At 45.5% G+C, this 14,509-nt stretch overlaps 1 protein-coding gene across 1 annotated transcript in view; it reads right to left on the minus strand.

Annotated features, from left to right (window-relative positions):
- Nucleotides 1-14,509, minus strand: part of MAST3 (microtubule associated serine/threonine kinase 3) — a 163,412-nt gene that overhangs the window by 52,746 nt on the left and 96,157 nt on the right. The window contains 1 exon segment of the mRNA XM_040417822.1: nucleotides 8,972-9,073. Coding sequence (XP_040273756.1) covers nucleotides 8,972-9,073 — 102 coding nt within the window.

Consider the following 14,509-nt stretch of genomic DNA (forward strand, 5'->3'; position numbering starts at 1 on the left):
TCTCTCAGACGTCTCTTGACATCAGTGAAGGTGGCACGTTGTTTCTGCAGTTCCATGGAAAAATCTGGGAAGATGGAGACTCTGGCGTTGTCATACTTGATTTCTTGTCGCCTTCTAGCTAGAGCCAATATCCTGTCCCTGTCTTTGCAGTTGAGGAACCTTGTAAGCATGGGGCGAGGTGGTGCTCCCGGTGGAGAAGGTTTTGCTGGTACTCTGTGGGCCCATTCTACCGCGTAGGCTGAGGAGAAATTTGCATCTGGAAAAAGTTCCTTTATCCAATTTTCTATAAACTCATCTGGCGCCCAGCCTTCAGCTCTTTTAGGCAATCTGATGATTCTGATGTTGTTTCAACAGAGCCTATTTTCTAAGTCGTCTGCTTTCTTTTTTTCATTGCCCCGCTTCGGTATTAAGATCAGAGATGGCTCTAGGAACAGTAGCGGTGGAGTCCTCTATGTGGGATATGCGTTCTTCAGTGTGTTAGACCCTTTCTCGCAGATTATGCAGGTCTTGGCACAGTAGTCCCAGATCTATCTCAACTTTGTCTTAAATTTTCCTGTGAGGCTACTTGTTTGAGTAGGTTCTTCATAATCTTCCTCCTGGGAAGTTACTTGGGTCGGTATTTCAGACGCTGTACTTGCTCTAGTTTGCATATTCTGTTGCTGTAATGGCGACCGCGACCCAGTCTTCTGGTTGTCTAGCAAATTCACGCAATTTTTCAGTGGCGCTCTGTGTTTTTTGTGGCCCCATTGTTATATCAGAATAGTACACAGTTCTGCGATAGTCAGGGCTCTAAAAAAGTATAGCGTGCTGTATATATGCAATGATATTGGTAGCAGACTCAATGTTTATATTCTTCAGAGATGTCTGGTACCTTTGTATACACAACAGTGGTTTGCTTATGAAGTCAGGCAGTTTGGTCCTGCTTTCTTGAGCTATTTATACAGGAGGCTGCATTTAGGCTGCTGGGTGATCAGGGATATTGCTGCACGTGCTATATGAGTGCTATATGCTGCAGGGCTGGGTCAGGATGTCTGTCAGGCTCGAATGGTCACGGATCTGCCAGGATTTGTGGTCCCAGCCACAGAGCTCCTCTCACTTGCGTCTGGCCATCTTGGCTGCTGGCCACGCCCCCCTAACCTCTTCTTAATCCTTTGATTTAATAATTTACACAGGCTGGTCTTATTAGTGGGACATTATTATACTCTTTCCTTGTATTTTCTGTTTTATGCTAATATACCTTTCCATATTGTACATGTAGTCTCAGAAGTCAGAGTGTTCTCAGGTTCTAACCCTTTCTATGTTTAATAACTTATGTTCAGAATTATACTCATACTAGCTGAAGGACCCGTCTTCGCTCGGGTATATTTAACCACCTCAGCCCCCAGTGCTTAAACACCCTGAAAGACCAGGCCACTTTTTACACTTCTGACCTACACTACTTTCACCGTTTATTGCTCGGTCATGCAACTTACCACCCAAATGAATTTTACCTCCTTTTCTTCTCACTAATAGAGCTTTCATTTGGTGGTATTTCATTGCTGCTGACATTTTTACTTTTTTTGTTATTAATCGAAATTTAACGATTTTTTTGCAAAAAAATGACATTTTTCACTTTCAGTTGTAAAATTTTGCAAAAAAAAACGACATCCATATATAAATTTTGCTCTAAATTTATTGTTCTACATGTCTTTGATAAAAAAAAAATGTTTGGGTAAAAAAAAAAATGGTTTGGGTAAAAGTTATAGCGTTTACAAACTATGGTACAAAAATGTGAATTTCCGCTTTTTGAAGCAGCTCTGACTTTCTGAGCACCTGTCATGTTTCCTGAGGTTCTACAATGCCCAGACAGTACAAACACCCCACAAATGACCCCATTTCGGAAAGTACACACCCCAAGGTATTCCGTGAGGGGCATGGCGAGTTCCTAGAATTTTTTATTTTTTGTCACAAGTTAGTGGAAAATGATGATTTTTTTTTTTCATACAAAGTCTCATATTCCACTAACTTGTGACAAAAAATAAAAACTTCCATGAACTCACTATGCCCATCAGCGAATACCTTGGGGTCTCTTCTTTCCAAAATGGGGTCACTTGTGGGGTAGTTATACTGCCCTGGCATTCTAGGGGCCCAAATGTGTGGTAAGGAGTTTGAAATCAAATTCAGTAAAAAATGACCTGTGAAATCCGAAAGGTGCTCTTTGGAATGTGGGCCCCTTTGCCCACCTAGGCTGCAAAAAAGTGTCACACATCTGGTATCTCCGTACTCAGGAGAAGTTGAGGAATGTGTTTTGGGGTGTCTTTTTACATATACCCATGCTGGGTGAGATAAATATCTTGGTCAAATGCCAACTTTGTATAAAAAAATGGGAAAAGTTGTCTTTTGCCAAGATATTTCTCTCACCCAGCATGGGTATATATAAAATGACACCCCAAAACACATTCCCCACCTTCTCCTGAGTACGGAGATACCAGATGTGTGACACTTTTTTGCAGCCTAGGTGGGCAAAGGGGCCCATATTCCAAAGAGCACCTTTCGGATTTCACAGGTCATTTTTTACAGAATTTGATTTCAAACTCCTTACCACACATTTGGGCCCCTAGAATGCCAGGGCAGTATAACTACCCCACAAGTGACCCCATTTTGGAAAGAAGAGACCCCAAGGTATTCGCTGATGGGCATAGTGAGTTCATGGAAGTTTTTATTTTTTGTCACAAGTTAGTGGAATATGAGACTTTGTATGAAAAAAAAAAATCATCATTTTCCACTAACTTGTGACAAAAAATAAAAAATTCTAGGAACTTGCCATGCCCCTCACGGAATACCTTGGGGTGTCTTCTTTCCAAAATGGGGTCACTTGTGGGGTAGTTATACTGCCCTGGCATTTTACAGGGGCCCTAATGTGTGGTAAGTAGGTAAATGACCTGTGAAATCCGAAAGGTGCTCTTTGGAATGTGGGCCCCTTTGCCCACCTAGGCTGCAAAAAAGTGTCACACATCTGGTATCTCCGTACTCAGGAGAAGGTGGGGAATGTGTTTTGTGGTGTCATTTTACATATACCCATGCTGGGTGAGAGAAATATCTTGGCAAAAGACAACTTTTCCCATTTTTTTATACAAAGTTGGCATTTGACCAAGATATTTATCTCACCCAGCATGGGTATATGTAAAAAGACACCCCAAAACACATTCCTCAACTTCTCCTGAGTACGGAGATACCAGATGTGTGACACTTTTTTGCAGCCTAGGTGGACAAAGGGGCCCAAATTCCTTTTAGGAGGGCATTTTTAGACATTTGGATACCAGACTTCTTCTCACGCTTTGGGGCCCCTAAAATGCCAGGGCAGTATAAATACCCCACATGTGACCCCATTTTGGAAAGAAGACACCCCAAGGTATTCAATGAGGGGCATGGCGAGTTCATTGAAAAAAAAAATTTTTGGCACAAGTTAGCGGAAATTGATTTTTTTGATTTTGTTCTCACAAAGTCTCCCTTTCCGCTAACTTGGGACAAAAATTTCAATCTTTCATGGACTCAATATGCCCCTCAGCGAATACCTTGGGGTGTCTTCTTTCCAAAATGGTGTTATTTGTGGGGTGTTTGTACTGCCCTGGCATTTGAGGGTCTCCGCAATCATTACATGTATGGCCAGCATTAGGAGTTTCTGCTATTCTCCTTATATTGAGCATACGGGTAATGAGATTTTTTTTTTCCGTTCAGCCTCTGGGCTGAAAGAAAAAAATGAACGGCACAGATTTCTTCATTCGCATCGATCAATGTGGATGAAAAAATCTCTGCCAAAAAAAGAAAAAGGAGGGGAAAGGCGTCTGCCAGGACATAGGAGCTCCGCCCAACATCCATACCCACTTCAGCTCGTATGCCCTGGCAAACCAGATTTCTCCATTCACATCAATCGATGTGGATGAATAAATCATTGCCGGGATTTTTTTTTTTATATATACAAAGTGTTTGCCAAAGTATATGAACACCGCCACCTCCTCAGCTCATATGCCTCGGCAAACATATCTTTTACTGCAGAGGAGAAATCTCGTCTTGCAGCGCCGCATACACCGACTTGCGTGTAATCTGACAGCAGCGCAATGCTTCTGTCCGAATGCACATCAGTGCTGCAGCTAGTCGATCGGTTGGTCCACCTGGAAGGTAAAAAAAACAAAACAAAAAAGAAAAAACCAGGCCGCAAAGCAATAACTTTATTAACTTTAGAACAGAACATATTAACTTTTTTTTAACTTTTTTACTTACCGGTAATTTTTTTTTGTTTTGTTTTTTTTACCTTTATAGAACAAACCTCTCCTTCCCCATGGGACAATGTGCAAAGCGCAAATCGCCCAAAGATGTGGCGAAGTACGTTATGCACTTTATCCCAGGTGAAAGGAGAGGTTTGCAGCAGCTGTGAGAGAAAGGGCCCTAATAGCCCTGTGTGCCTGTCCTGGTGAGATGTGATCCCTATGCTAGGTGTACCTGTGTGTGGTACTTCCGGAAACACTCTCCTAAGCATAGGGCAGGGTGGTCCGGACAGTCAGGACAGAAATAGCGGGTGTCACGCCTTATTCCACTCCTGCTACAGAGACGACATTTTTTTCGGGGTGGCGGTTGGGTTGAGGTACCAGCAACGACACTGGGGAAATGTCGCTCGTGTAGACGGCTAACTACACTGGTGGATGGGGCCACGGAACCTCCTGGGTAAAGGAGGTTCTCGATGATCTCTTCCTGGAATTTGAGGAAGGATCGTGTTCTCCCAGCCTTACTGTAGAGAACAAAACTATTGTAGAGCGCCAATTGAATTAAATATACAGACACCTTCTTATACCAGCGTCTGGTTCTGCGGGAAACTAAATAGGGAGCCAACATCTGGTCATTGAAGTCCACCCCTCCCATGAGCAAATTATAGTCGTGGACTGAGAGGGGCTTTTCAATGACACGGGTTGCCCTTTGAATTTGTATTGTCGTGTCTGCGTGAATGGAGGAGAGCATGTAAACGTCACGCTTGTCTCTCCATTTCACCGCGAGCAGTTCTTCGTTACACAAGGCAGCCCTCTCCCCCCTTGCAAGACGGGTGGTTACAAGCCGTTGGGGGAAGCCCACGCGACTAGTTCGCGCGGTGCCACAGGCGCAAATCCGTTCTAGAAACAAATGCCTAAAGAGGGCCACACTTGTGTAAAAATTGTCCATATAAAGATGGTACCCCTTGCCGAATAAGGGTGACACCAAGTCCCAGACTGTCTTCCCACTGCTCCCCAGGTAGTCAGGGCAACCGACCGGCTCCAGGGTCTGATCTTTTCCCTCATAGATCCGAAATTTGTGGGTATAGCCTGTGGCCCTTTCACAGAGCTTATACAATTTGACCCCATACCGGGCACGCTTGCTTGGGATGTATTGTTTGAAGCCAAGGCGCCCGGTAAAATGTATTAGGGACTTGTCTACGCAGATGTTTTGCTCAGGGGTATACAAATCTGCAAATTTCTGGTTGAAATGGTCTATGAGGGGCCGAATTTTGTGGAGCCGGTCAAAAGCTGGGTGGCCTCTGGGACGGGAGGTGGTGTTGTCGCTAAAGTGCAGGAAACGCAGGATGGCCTCAAATCGTGTCCTGGACATAGCAGCAGAGAACATGGGCATGTGATGAATTGGGTGCGTTGACCAATATGACCGCAATTCATGCTTTTTTGTCAGGCCCATGTTGAGGAGAAGGCCCAGAAAAATTTTAAGTTCGGAAACTTGGACTGGTTTCCACCGGAAAGGCTGGGCATAAAAGCTTCCCGGGTTTGCGGTTATAAATTGTGTGGCATATTGGTTGGTCTCTGCCACGACTAAGTCCAAGAGCTCCGCAGTCAAGAACAGCTCAAAAAATCCCAGGGCCGTACTGATCTGAGCCGTCTCAACCCGAACTCCAGACTGGGCGGTGAAAGGGGGAACTACTGGTGCGGCTGAAGTTGGTGACTGCCAATCAGGGTTTGCCAGCACCTCAGGGATTCTAGGGGCTCTACGGGCCTGTCTGTGCGGTGGCTGCGACGGGGTAACTAGTGCACGTGCCACCGTACCAGCTTCAACTGCCCTTCTGGTGCTCGCTACTTCACCATGTTGTACGGCAGTGCTGGTACTAGGTCCAGGAAGGGCTGCGCTGCTGGTGTATGCCTCACCACGTGATCCGGCAGCGACAGCCCCACTCTGCTGCTCTTGAAGCGGATCCTGCATAACCTGTGGTCTAGCGACACGGGGCCGGTACCGCCTGGTGCTGCCAGGGACCTCAACCTCCTCGTCCGAACGTTGGGTCAGAGAGCCACTGCTTTCTACAGGTTCATATTCTGACCCGCTAGATTCGTCCCACTCCTCATCCGACTGGGTCAGAATCCTGTAGGCCTCTTCAGAAGAATACCCCCTGTTTGACATTTGGACTACTAAATTTAGGGGTATTCCCTGAGACTACCCAAGAAAAAAAGCAAGCCTGTCTTACAAAGGGGAGGCTAGCGAAGTACCGGAGGCCGCTGCGGTTGATAAAAATAATCAAAACTGATTTTTTTATCGCCGCAGAGCGTGTAAAGTGAATGTGCAGTGATCAAAAAAAAATAATTTTTTGTCACTGCGGTGGGGCGGGCGTGGGTGAACGCACGTGTGGGCGACCGATCAGGCCTGATCGGGCAAACACTGCGTTTTGGGTGGAGGGCGAACTAAAGTGACACTAATACTATTATAGATCTGACCGTGATCAGTTTTGATCACTTACAGATACTATAAAAGTACAAATGCTGATTAGCGATACGCTAAACAGCGAATAAAAGTGACTGCGGTGCGGTGGGGTGGGCGCTAACTGACGCTAACTACCTAACCAAGGGGCCTAAACTATCCCTAAAACCTAACAGCCAATACTAGTGAAAAAAAAAAGTGTCAGTTTACACTGATCACTTTTTGTCTTTCACTAAGTGATTGACAGGGGGCGATCAAGGGGTTAATTTGGATGATGGGGGTGATGGATGGTGATCAGGGGCTAAGGGCAGTGTTTGGTGTGTACTCACAGTGATGTCTGCTTCTCTGCTGGATCCAACCGACGAAAAGGACCAGCAGAGAAGCCATATAACAGATCATATTTACTAATATGATCTGTTATCTGGCTTGTGATTCGATTTTTTAAAAATCAGCAACCTGCCAGCGACGATCATTGGCTGGCAGGTTGCTGATGCAATAGTCCTTTAACTTTTGCCGGCCCGCGATGCGCATGCGCGGGCCGGCTGTGACCGAAATCTCGCGTCTCGCGAGAGGACGCGCCGGCGCGTCCAGGAGGAATTAAACAACCACCTCCAGGACGCGTCTGTGCGTACAGCGGTCCGGAGGTGGTTAATCTATTTCATTTAAATGTTTGTGTGTGTCGTTAAAAGATATCAACACTATCCACTATAACAGTGACATCTACAGCACCCCGCCCCCGAAACAGTGACCTCCACAGCCCCCCACCCCTTAACTAACCTTTATAACAGCCTTCCCCTTTAACAGTGACTTTCATAGCATACCACCCCCTTGACAGTGGCCTTTACTGGATCGGGGGCTTGCCCTTTTGAACAGCTCACTCTAAGATGGCAGCACGGTACTGTCCAAGTGTGAGCTGCAGGGAGAGTCACCCTCCCTCCCACCTCCGCAGCTGACAAAAGTTGATTTTTACCTTCATTTTTTCAATCCCTGTTGGCTTAGGAGTGGAGGGGGCGTGGCCTAACCAGATATGGCCATGGCTTAGCGGGACCTAGAAGTGGATTTTTAACTTCATTTTTTCAATCTCAGTCGGCTGAGGAGTGGGAGGGGGCGTGGCCTGACCGAATCGGGGTCATGTCCTTTTGAACAGCTCACTGTAATACAGCAGCACTGTGCTGTCTGAGTGTGAGCTGCAGGGAGAAAGTCACCCTCCCTCCCACCTCTGCAGCTGACAGAAGTTGATTTTTACCTTCATTATTTTCAATCCCCGTCGACTCAGGAGTGGGAGGGGGCGTGGCCTAACCAGATAAGGGCAGTGGCTTAGTGGGACCTGGGGGCGGGGTTTTAAGTCTTTTGAGGGTGGACACATTGTGGCAGGGGACGTGTCTGGGCTCCTTCCTGCAAGAGTGACGCCCCTCTTGGCACCTTACTGGCTCATTGGCATACCAAATAAACTGGATTTTCTGAGGATAAAAACATCTATAGCTGGAACAAAGGCACATCTTGAAATAAGGTACTAAGTGCTATTAGGCTATGGCTTTCCTGCAATAGCGATTATCCTGGTGACAGATTTTCTTAAAGCTCTCCTACAGCAGTGAAGATAAATGGCTGGGTTGTTATGGAAACCTGGAGTAAAACTGTATGTAATGGGCTGGAGGACCTGCGAGCTTCTATTGGCTGATAAGGGTCATGTGACCAAACTTCTATTGGCTAATGCATTTTTTGGGAATCTCTCAGGAACTAGAGAGCTGAGACCAAGTCTAAAACCTTCCCGACACCTGATGTACCTGTATGCTAAATTTTGTGATTGTAAATGCGACGGCGCGGATTCCTTTAGCGGACATACACACATACACACACACACACACACACACACACACACTCAGCTTTATATATTAGATTGTTTATATTGTTTGCATTGCATTTTCATATATGCTTTTCAATAAAAAGAAAATTGAAAAGAAAAGAAACGCACGGTGTTGCAGAAGGTGTTCCTGAACATAAGATGGGCACAACGTGTAGCTGCTTGTCAGAAACCTGAAACGGGCACATCATTCTTCAATTATCTTGTACAAACCACACAAAGGAAAAAAGGTTCTGTTTTTTTCTAGCCCATCCTGTATTTATCAATAATAAAAACCCTAATTCCTTGGATAGAGAGTTCTCTTTACAATGGCAGATATTTGTACATAGATTTGGAAATTGGTTCTTAAAAAAAAAACAACAAAAAAAAACCACATATGCAGAACATGTACTGTGTATAGATGAATATTACCTGTCCCAAGTCGATCCATTGCATTCTGCCTCAAAAGTCGTGTGATAAGATCTTGAGCATCGGTTGGTAGAGACTCTTCACCTCCTGGCCAAACAATATCATCTGAAAGCAAACATTAAGAATGGCAAAAAAATCTAAGAAGGTTCCTTCAGACACTGAATGGTAGCTGAACTGCAGCATGCTGGCGTGGCCACTAAATAGAAGCTTTTTGCTCCTGGCTATGTGCCTGATGCAAATACCTAATCAGTAGTGGGGTGCCCGGTGTTGGAAACCCACTGATGTGATATTGATGACCTATGCAGAGAATAGGCCATCAACATCTAAATTTTCATAGGAAGAAGAAATGCATACATTATAGAACCATGGACCAGATGCTTGTCTAAATAGTCTAGAACAGGCATCCTCAAACTGCGGCCCTCCAGCTGTTTCAAAACTACAACTCCCAGCATGCCCAAACAGCCTACAGGTATTAGCCTACAGCAGGGCATTGTGGGAGTTGTAGTTTTACAACAGCTGGAGGGCCGCAGTTTGAGGATGGCTGGTCTAGAAGAATACTTTCATTGCTCATGTACTTGGCTTATGAGAAGCCGAGAGCAGATAATTCATAGTATTTGACATTTCTGTGTAGTCACCAACAAGACAGAAGCTATGAAATGAGGATGGTAGTAAAGTCTACAGCTTTCCGTTTCTGGTGAACGGTGGATCAATGTTTTAGAACACACTCCCAGCCTGAAATTATGTGAAGCGCAGTGGCTACTTCAGCTTTGTCTTATTCATAGATCTTATAAAATGCCAATGCCGCTTTATAACATAAGAATCAGAGCCAATGGTAACCGCCCTTGGTAAATCAGATGCCAATTTGATGCATAAGGTTTGGGAGTGCTCTTCCTTGTGTTTTTTTTATTTATTTATTTTTATTAGATAATTTTTATTGATTAAAAGATTTTCTTTTTTATAAAACATGTACAAAACAAGTGCAAAACAAGTCATGTGGATTCAAAAAAAAGACATTGTGTAGACAATTCAATCATAATTAGTCAAAGAATAAACAGAGAGTGTAATCCCACAACAACAAATCCATCCCCCCCCGAGACATTAACATAACAGTCTTTAGCCAATATAACCGGTACATAAATAGCAGCAGGCTAGAATAGCATACATTTCTTTGTCAGTTAATGAGAAAACACAGGCGGTAGCACCCCCCACGGGCAGCGGCAGCATTCCATCAATAGCCTCCACTCACCCAACACATTGAGCAATGTTATCCCATAATGCGTACCATGCCTCTATTAAGAGCCAGCCAAGGACTACTTACTACGGATCTGTCTATCCAGAGACCCCAAATACTCAAATTTTGAAAAGGCAATTTCGTTTGAGATATACCCCCCTTTCCAATGGAATCATTCAACCTAGCAATAAACTCTGCTATAACTGGAGGAAGCGGCTGAATCCACTTAGCTGCCAGTGTTTTACGTGCCTGGTATAGCATTCTATTAATACCTATAATAATAGACGGCTGTAAGCTGTCCGCATCAAAGATACCAAGCAGACACATTTTCGGATCAAGGGAAAAGTTTGCACTGTATGTTTTATTTATTAGTTGTACGTCGTCATGCCAGTATACTTTCAGGTTATCACAGCTCCACATCATGTGAAATAAGTCAGCCGCTGCCTCCCCACACTTTGGACAGCAGAAGTCAGTCCTATATCCAATTTTATAGAGAAATACCAGGGTTTTATATACTCTATGTAGCATAAACAGCTGCGATAGCCTAGCTGCTTCACTAAGGGATAAATTTGGGGTTAATGCAAGCACTTCTTCCCACTGGGTGTCAGCAATTGTTCCCACATCCTTTTCCCATTTTGCTTTAATTCGGAGTCGAGAATTGTTTCAAGTAGTCCTCATGCAATGAAAAACAGACTTTTGAGATGGCTCCTTTAACTGACCCTGTTGCCACCACAGAATCAAGCGTCTAATTAGTCGTGTACTGTAGTGAGGAAAGCCTGGATTGCGCATCCAATGCGTGCCTCAGCTGCAAGTATTTATAGAAATGCGTGGAGGGGAGGCCAAACTCAGAACACAGCTGCTGAAACTGCATTAGAAGTCCCTGGGAGTATAACTGGCCAATATTCCAAATTCCATTCCTTCCCCATTGGGAGAACCCCGTTAATTGGGATAATTCAGGTAAAAGAGGATTATTCCAGATAGGAGAGATATTCAACAGTCCTGAGATACCCTAGATCACTCTAGCCTTAGTCCACACCGTCCTCATAAGCACCAGAATTGGAGCAGATTTAAACCTAGGGTCTACATCCTCCTCCAGGACTGCTAGTGGTGAATAACAACCAGACGCCCATGCAACTAGCCTACCTCCTCTCCCCACGCCATATTCCATCCCTTAGGCCTCATGCACACGACCGTTGTGTGCATCCGTGGCCGTTGTGCCGTTTTCAGTTTTTTTTCGCGGACCCATTGACTTTCAATGGGTCCGTGGAAAAATCGGAAAATGCACCGTTTTGCAGCCGAGACAGTGATCCGTGTATCCTGTCCGTCAAAAACCTGTCCTATTTTTTTGACGGACAACGGTTCACGGACCCATTCAAGTCAATGGGTCCGTGAAAGAACACGGATGCACACAAGATTGGCATCCGTGTCCGTGATCCGTGGCCGTAGGTTACTTTTATACAGACGGAAGATCCGTCTGCATAAAAGCTTTTTCAGAGCTGAGTTTTCACTTCGTGAAAACTCAGAACTGACAGTATATTCTAACACAGAGGCGTTCCCATGGTGATGGGGACGCTTCAGGTTAGAATATACTAAAAGAACTGTGTACATGACTGCCCCCTGCTGCCTGGCAGGTGCTGCCAGGCAGCAGGGGGCAACCCCCCCCCCCCCTGTAAACACATTGGTGGCCAGGGTGGCTGCCCCCCCCTCCCTCCCCGTAGTTAACTCGTTGGTGGCCAGTGCGGCCGCCCCCCCCTCCCCTGTAGTTAACTCATTAGTGGTAAGTGCGGCCGGCCCCCCTCCCTCCCCTGTAGTTAACTCGTTGGTGGCCAGTGGGCCCCCCCCCCTCCCTCCCCTGTAGTTAACTCATTGGTGGCCAGTGGGCCCCCCCCCTCCCTCCCCTGTAGTTAACTCATTGGTGGCCAGTCATGTCATGTCACTTACCAGTAGGAGGAGCTCCCGGCCGGACGCAGAGATCGCAGCTCGCAGGTAAGTATAATGGTTCTACAAATTGCTAAGTAACCATGGCAACCGGGACTGCAGTAGCGTCCTGGTTGCCATGGTTACCGATCGGAGCCCCAGCGATTAAACTGGGACTCCGATCGGTACTCTCCGCTGCCACCAATGATAGGGGGGAGATTTTAATTAGGAGGGGAGAAGGCCCACTGGCCATCAATGAGTTAACTACAGGGGAGGGAGGGGGGCCCACTGGCCACCAATGTGTTAACTACAGGGGGGAAAGGGGGGGGGGATTTTGCCCCCTGCTGCCTGGCAGCACCTGCCAGGCAGCAGGGGGCAGTCATGTACACAGTTCTTTTAGTATATTCTAACCTGAAGCGTCCCCATCACCATGGGAACGCCTCTGTGTTAGAATATACTGTCGGATTAGAGTTTCACGATGTAACTCAAATCCGACGGTATATTCTAACATAGAGGCGTTCCCATGGTGATGGGGACGCTTCAAGTTAAAATATACCATCGGATTGGAGAAAACTCAGATCCTATGGTATATTAACTCCTGACTTTACATTGAAAGTCAATGGGGGACGGATCCGTTTGAAATTGCACCATATTGTGTCAACGTCAAACGGATCCATCGCCATTGACTTGCATTGTAATTCAGGACGGATCCGTTTGGCTCCGCACGGCCAGGCGGACACCAAAACGACTTTTTTTTTCATGTCCGTGGATACTCCAAAAATCAAGGAAGACCCACGGACGAAAAAACGGTCACGGATCATGGAAAAACGGAACCCCGTTTTGCGGGCCACAAAAAAATACGGTCGTGTGCATGAGGCCTTAAAGTGTTGCAGATGAGCTGAAAGGAAGTATAATAAGTGGTTAGGCAGCGCCAAACCACCCGCATCCTTGGCCCTTTGTAGAGTTTCATATTTAATTCAACTTCTCTTGTCCTTCCACAACAGGAACCAAAATATTTGCTGTATTTTATAAAAATAATGCGTAGGGATCCATACTGGAAAATTATGGAGCACATATAAGGAGTTGCAGCATCAGCACCATTTTAATTAGGTTACCCCTACCCACTAGTGATTTGGGCAGTTTATGCCACAAGGCAGCCTTAGGCTCTATTCACACGTCCGCAAATGGGTCCGCATCCATTCCGCAATTTTGCGGAACGGATGCGGACCGATTCATTCTCTATGGTGACGGCATGGATGTAGACAGCACACAATGTGCTGTCCACATCCGCATTTTCGGAACGCGCCTCCGATCTTCCGGTCCGCGGCTCCGGAAAAAAAATAGAACATGTCCTATTCTTGTCCGCAATTGCGGACAAGAATAGGCATTTCTATGGGGGTGCCGGTCGGGTGTATTGCGGATCCGCAATACACTATGGACGTCTGAATGGACCCTTAGTTTTAAACTTCCTTAGTAGAGGCAGTAAATTATCGGTATGTATCTATGGAGATTGATGCAGATGTCAACTCCCAGATACTTAAATGAGGATACTACCCTAAGGCCCCTTTCACACGGGCATTGCGGGAACACCCGCGATTTTTCCGCGCGAGTGCAAAACATTGTAATGCGTTTTGCACTCGCGTGAGAAAAATCGCACATGTTTGGTACCCAAACCCGAACTTCTTCACAGAAGTTCGGGCTTGGGATAGGTGTTCTGTAGATTGTATTATTTTCCCTTAGAACATGGTTATAAGGGAAAATAATAGCATTCTGAATACAGAATGCATAGTAAAACAGCGCTGGAGGGGTTAAAAAAAATAAATAAAAATCATTTAACTCGCCTTAGTCCAATTGATTGCGGCCCGGCATCTCCTTCTGTCCCCTTTACTGAATAGGACCTGTGGTGAGCATTAATTATAGGTAAAGGACCTTTGATGACGTCACTCCGGTCATCACATGGTACGTCACATGATCTTTTACCATGGTGATTCACCATGGTAAAAGATCATGTGACGTACCATGTGATGACCGGAGTGACGTCATCAAAGGTCCTTTACCTATAATTAATGCTCACCACAGGTCCTATTCAGTAAAGGGGACAGAAGGAGATGCCGACATCGCGATCAAGTGGATTAAGGTGAGTTAAATGATTTTTTAATTTTTTTTTAACCCCTCCAGCGCTGTTTTACTATGCATTCTGTATTCAGAATGCTATTATTTTCCCTTATAACCATGTTATAAGGGAAAATAATAATGATCGGGTCTCCATCCCGATCGTCTCCTAGCAACCATGCGTGAAAATTGCACCACATCCGCACTTGCTTGCGATTTTCACGCAACCTCATTCATTTCTATGGGGCTTGCGTTACGTGAAAAACGCACAAAAAGGAGCA

The sequence above is a fragment of the Bufo bufo genome, chromosome 2 (genome assembly GCF_905171765.1).
Source record: "Bufo bufo chromosome 2, aBufBuf1.1, whole genome shotgun sequence".
NCBI lineage: Eukaryota > Metazoa > Chordata > Amphibia > Anura > Bufonidae > Bufo > Bufo bufo.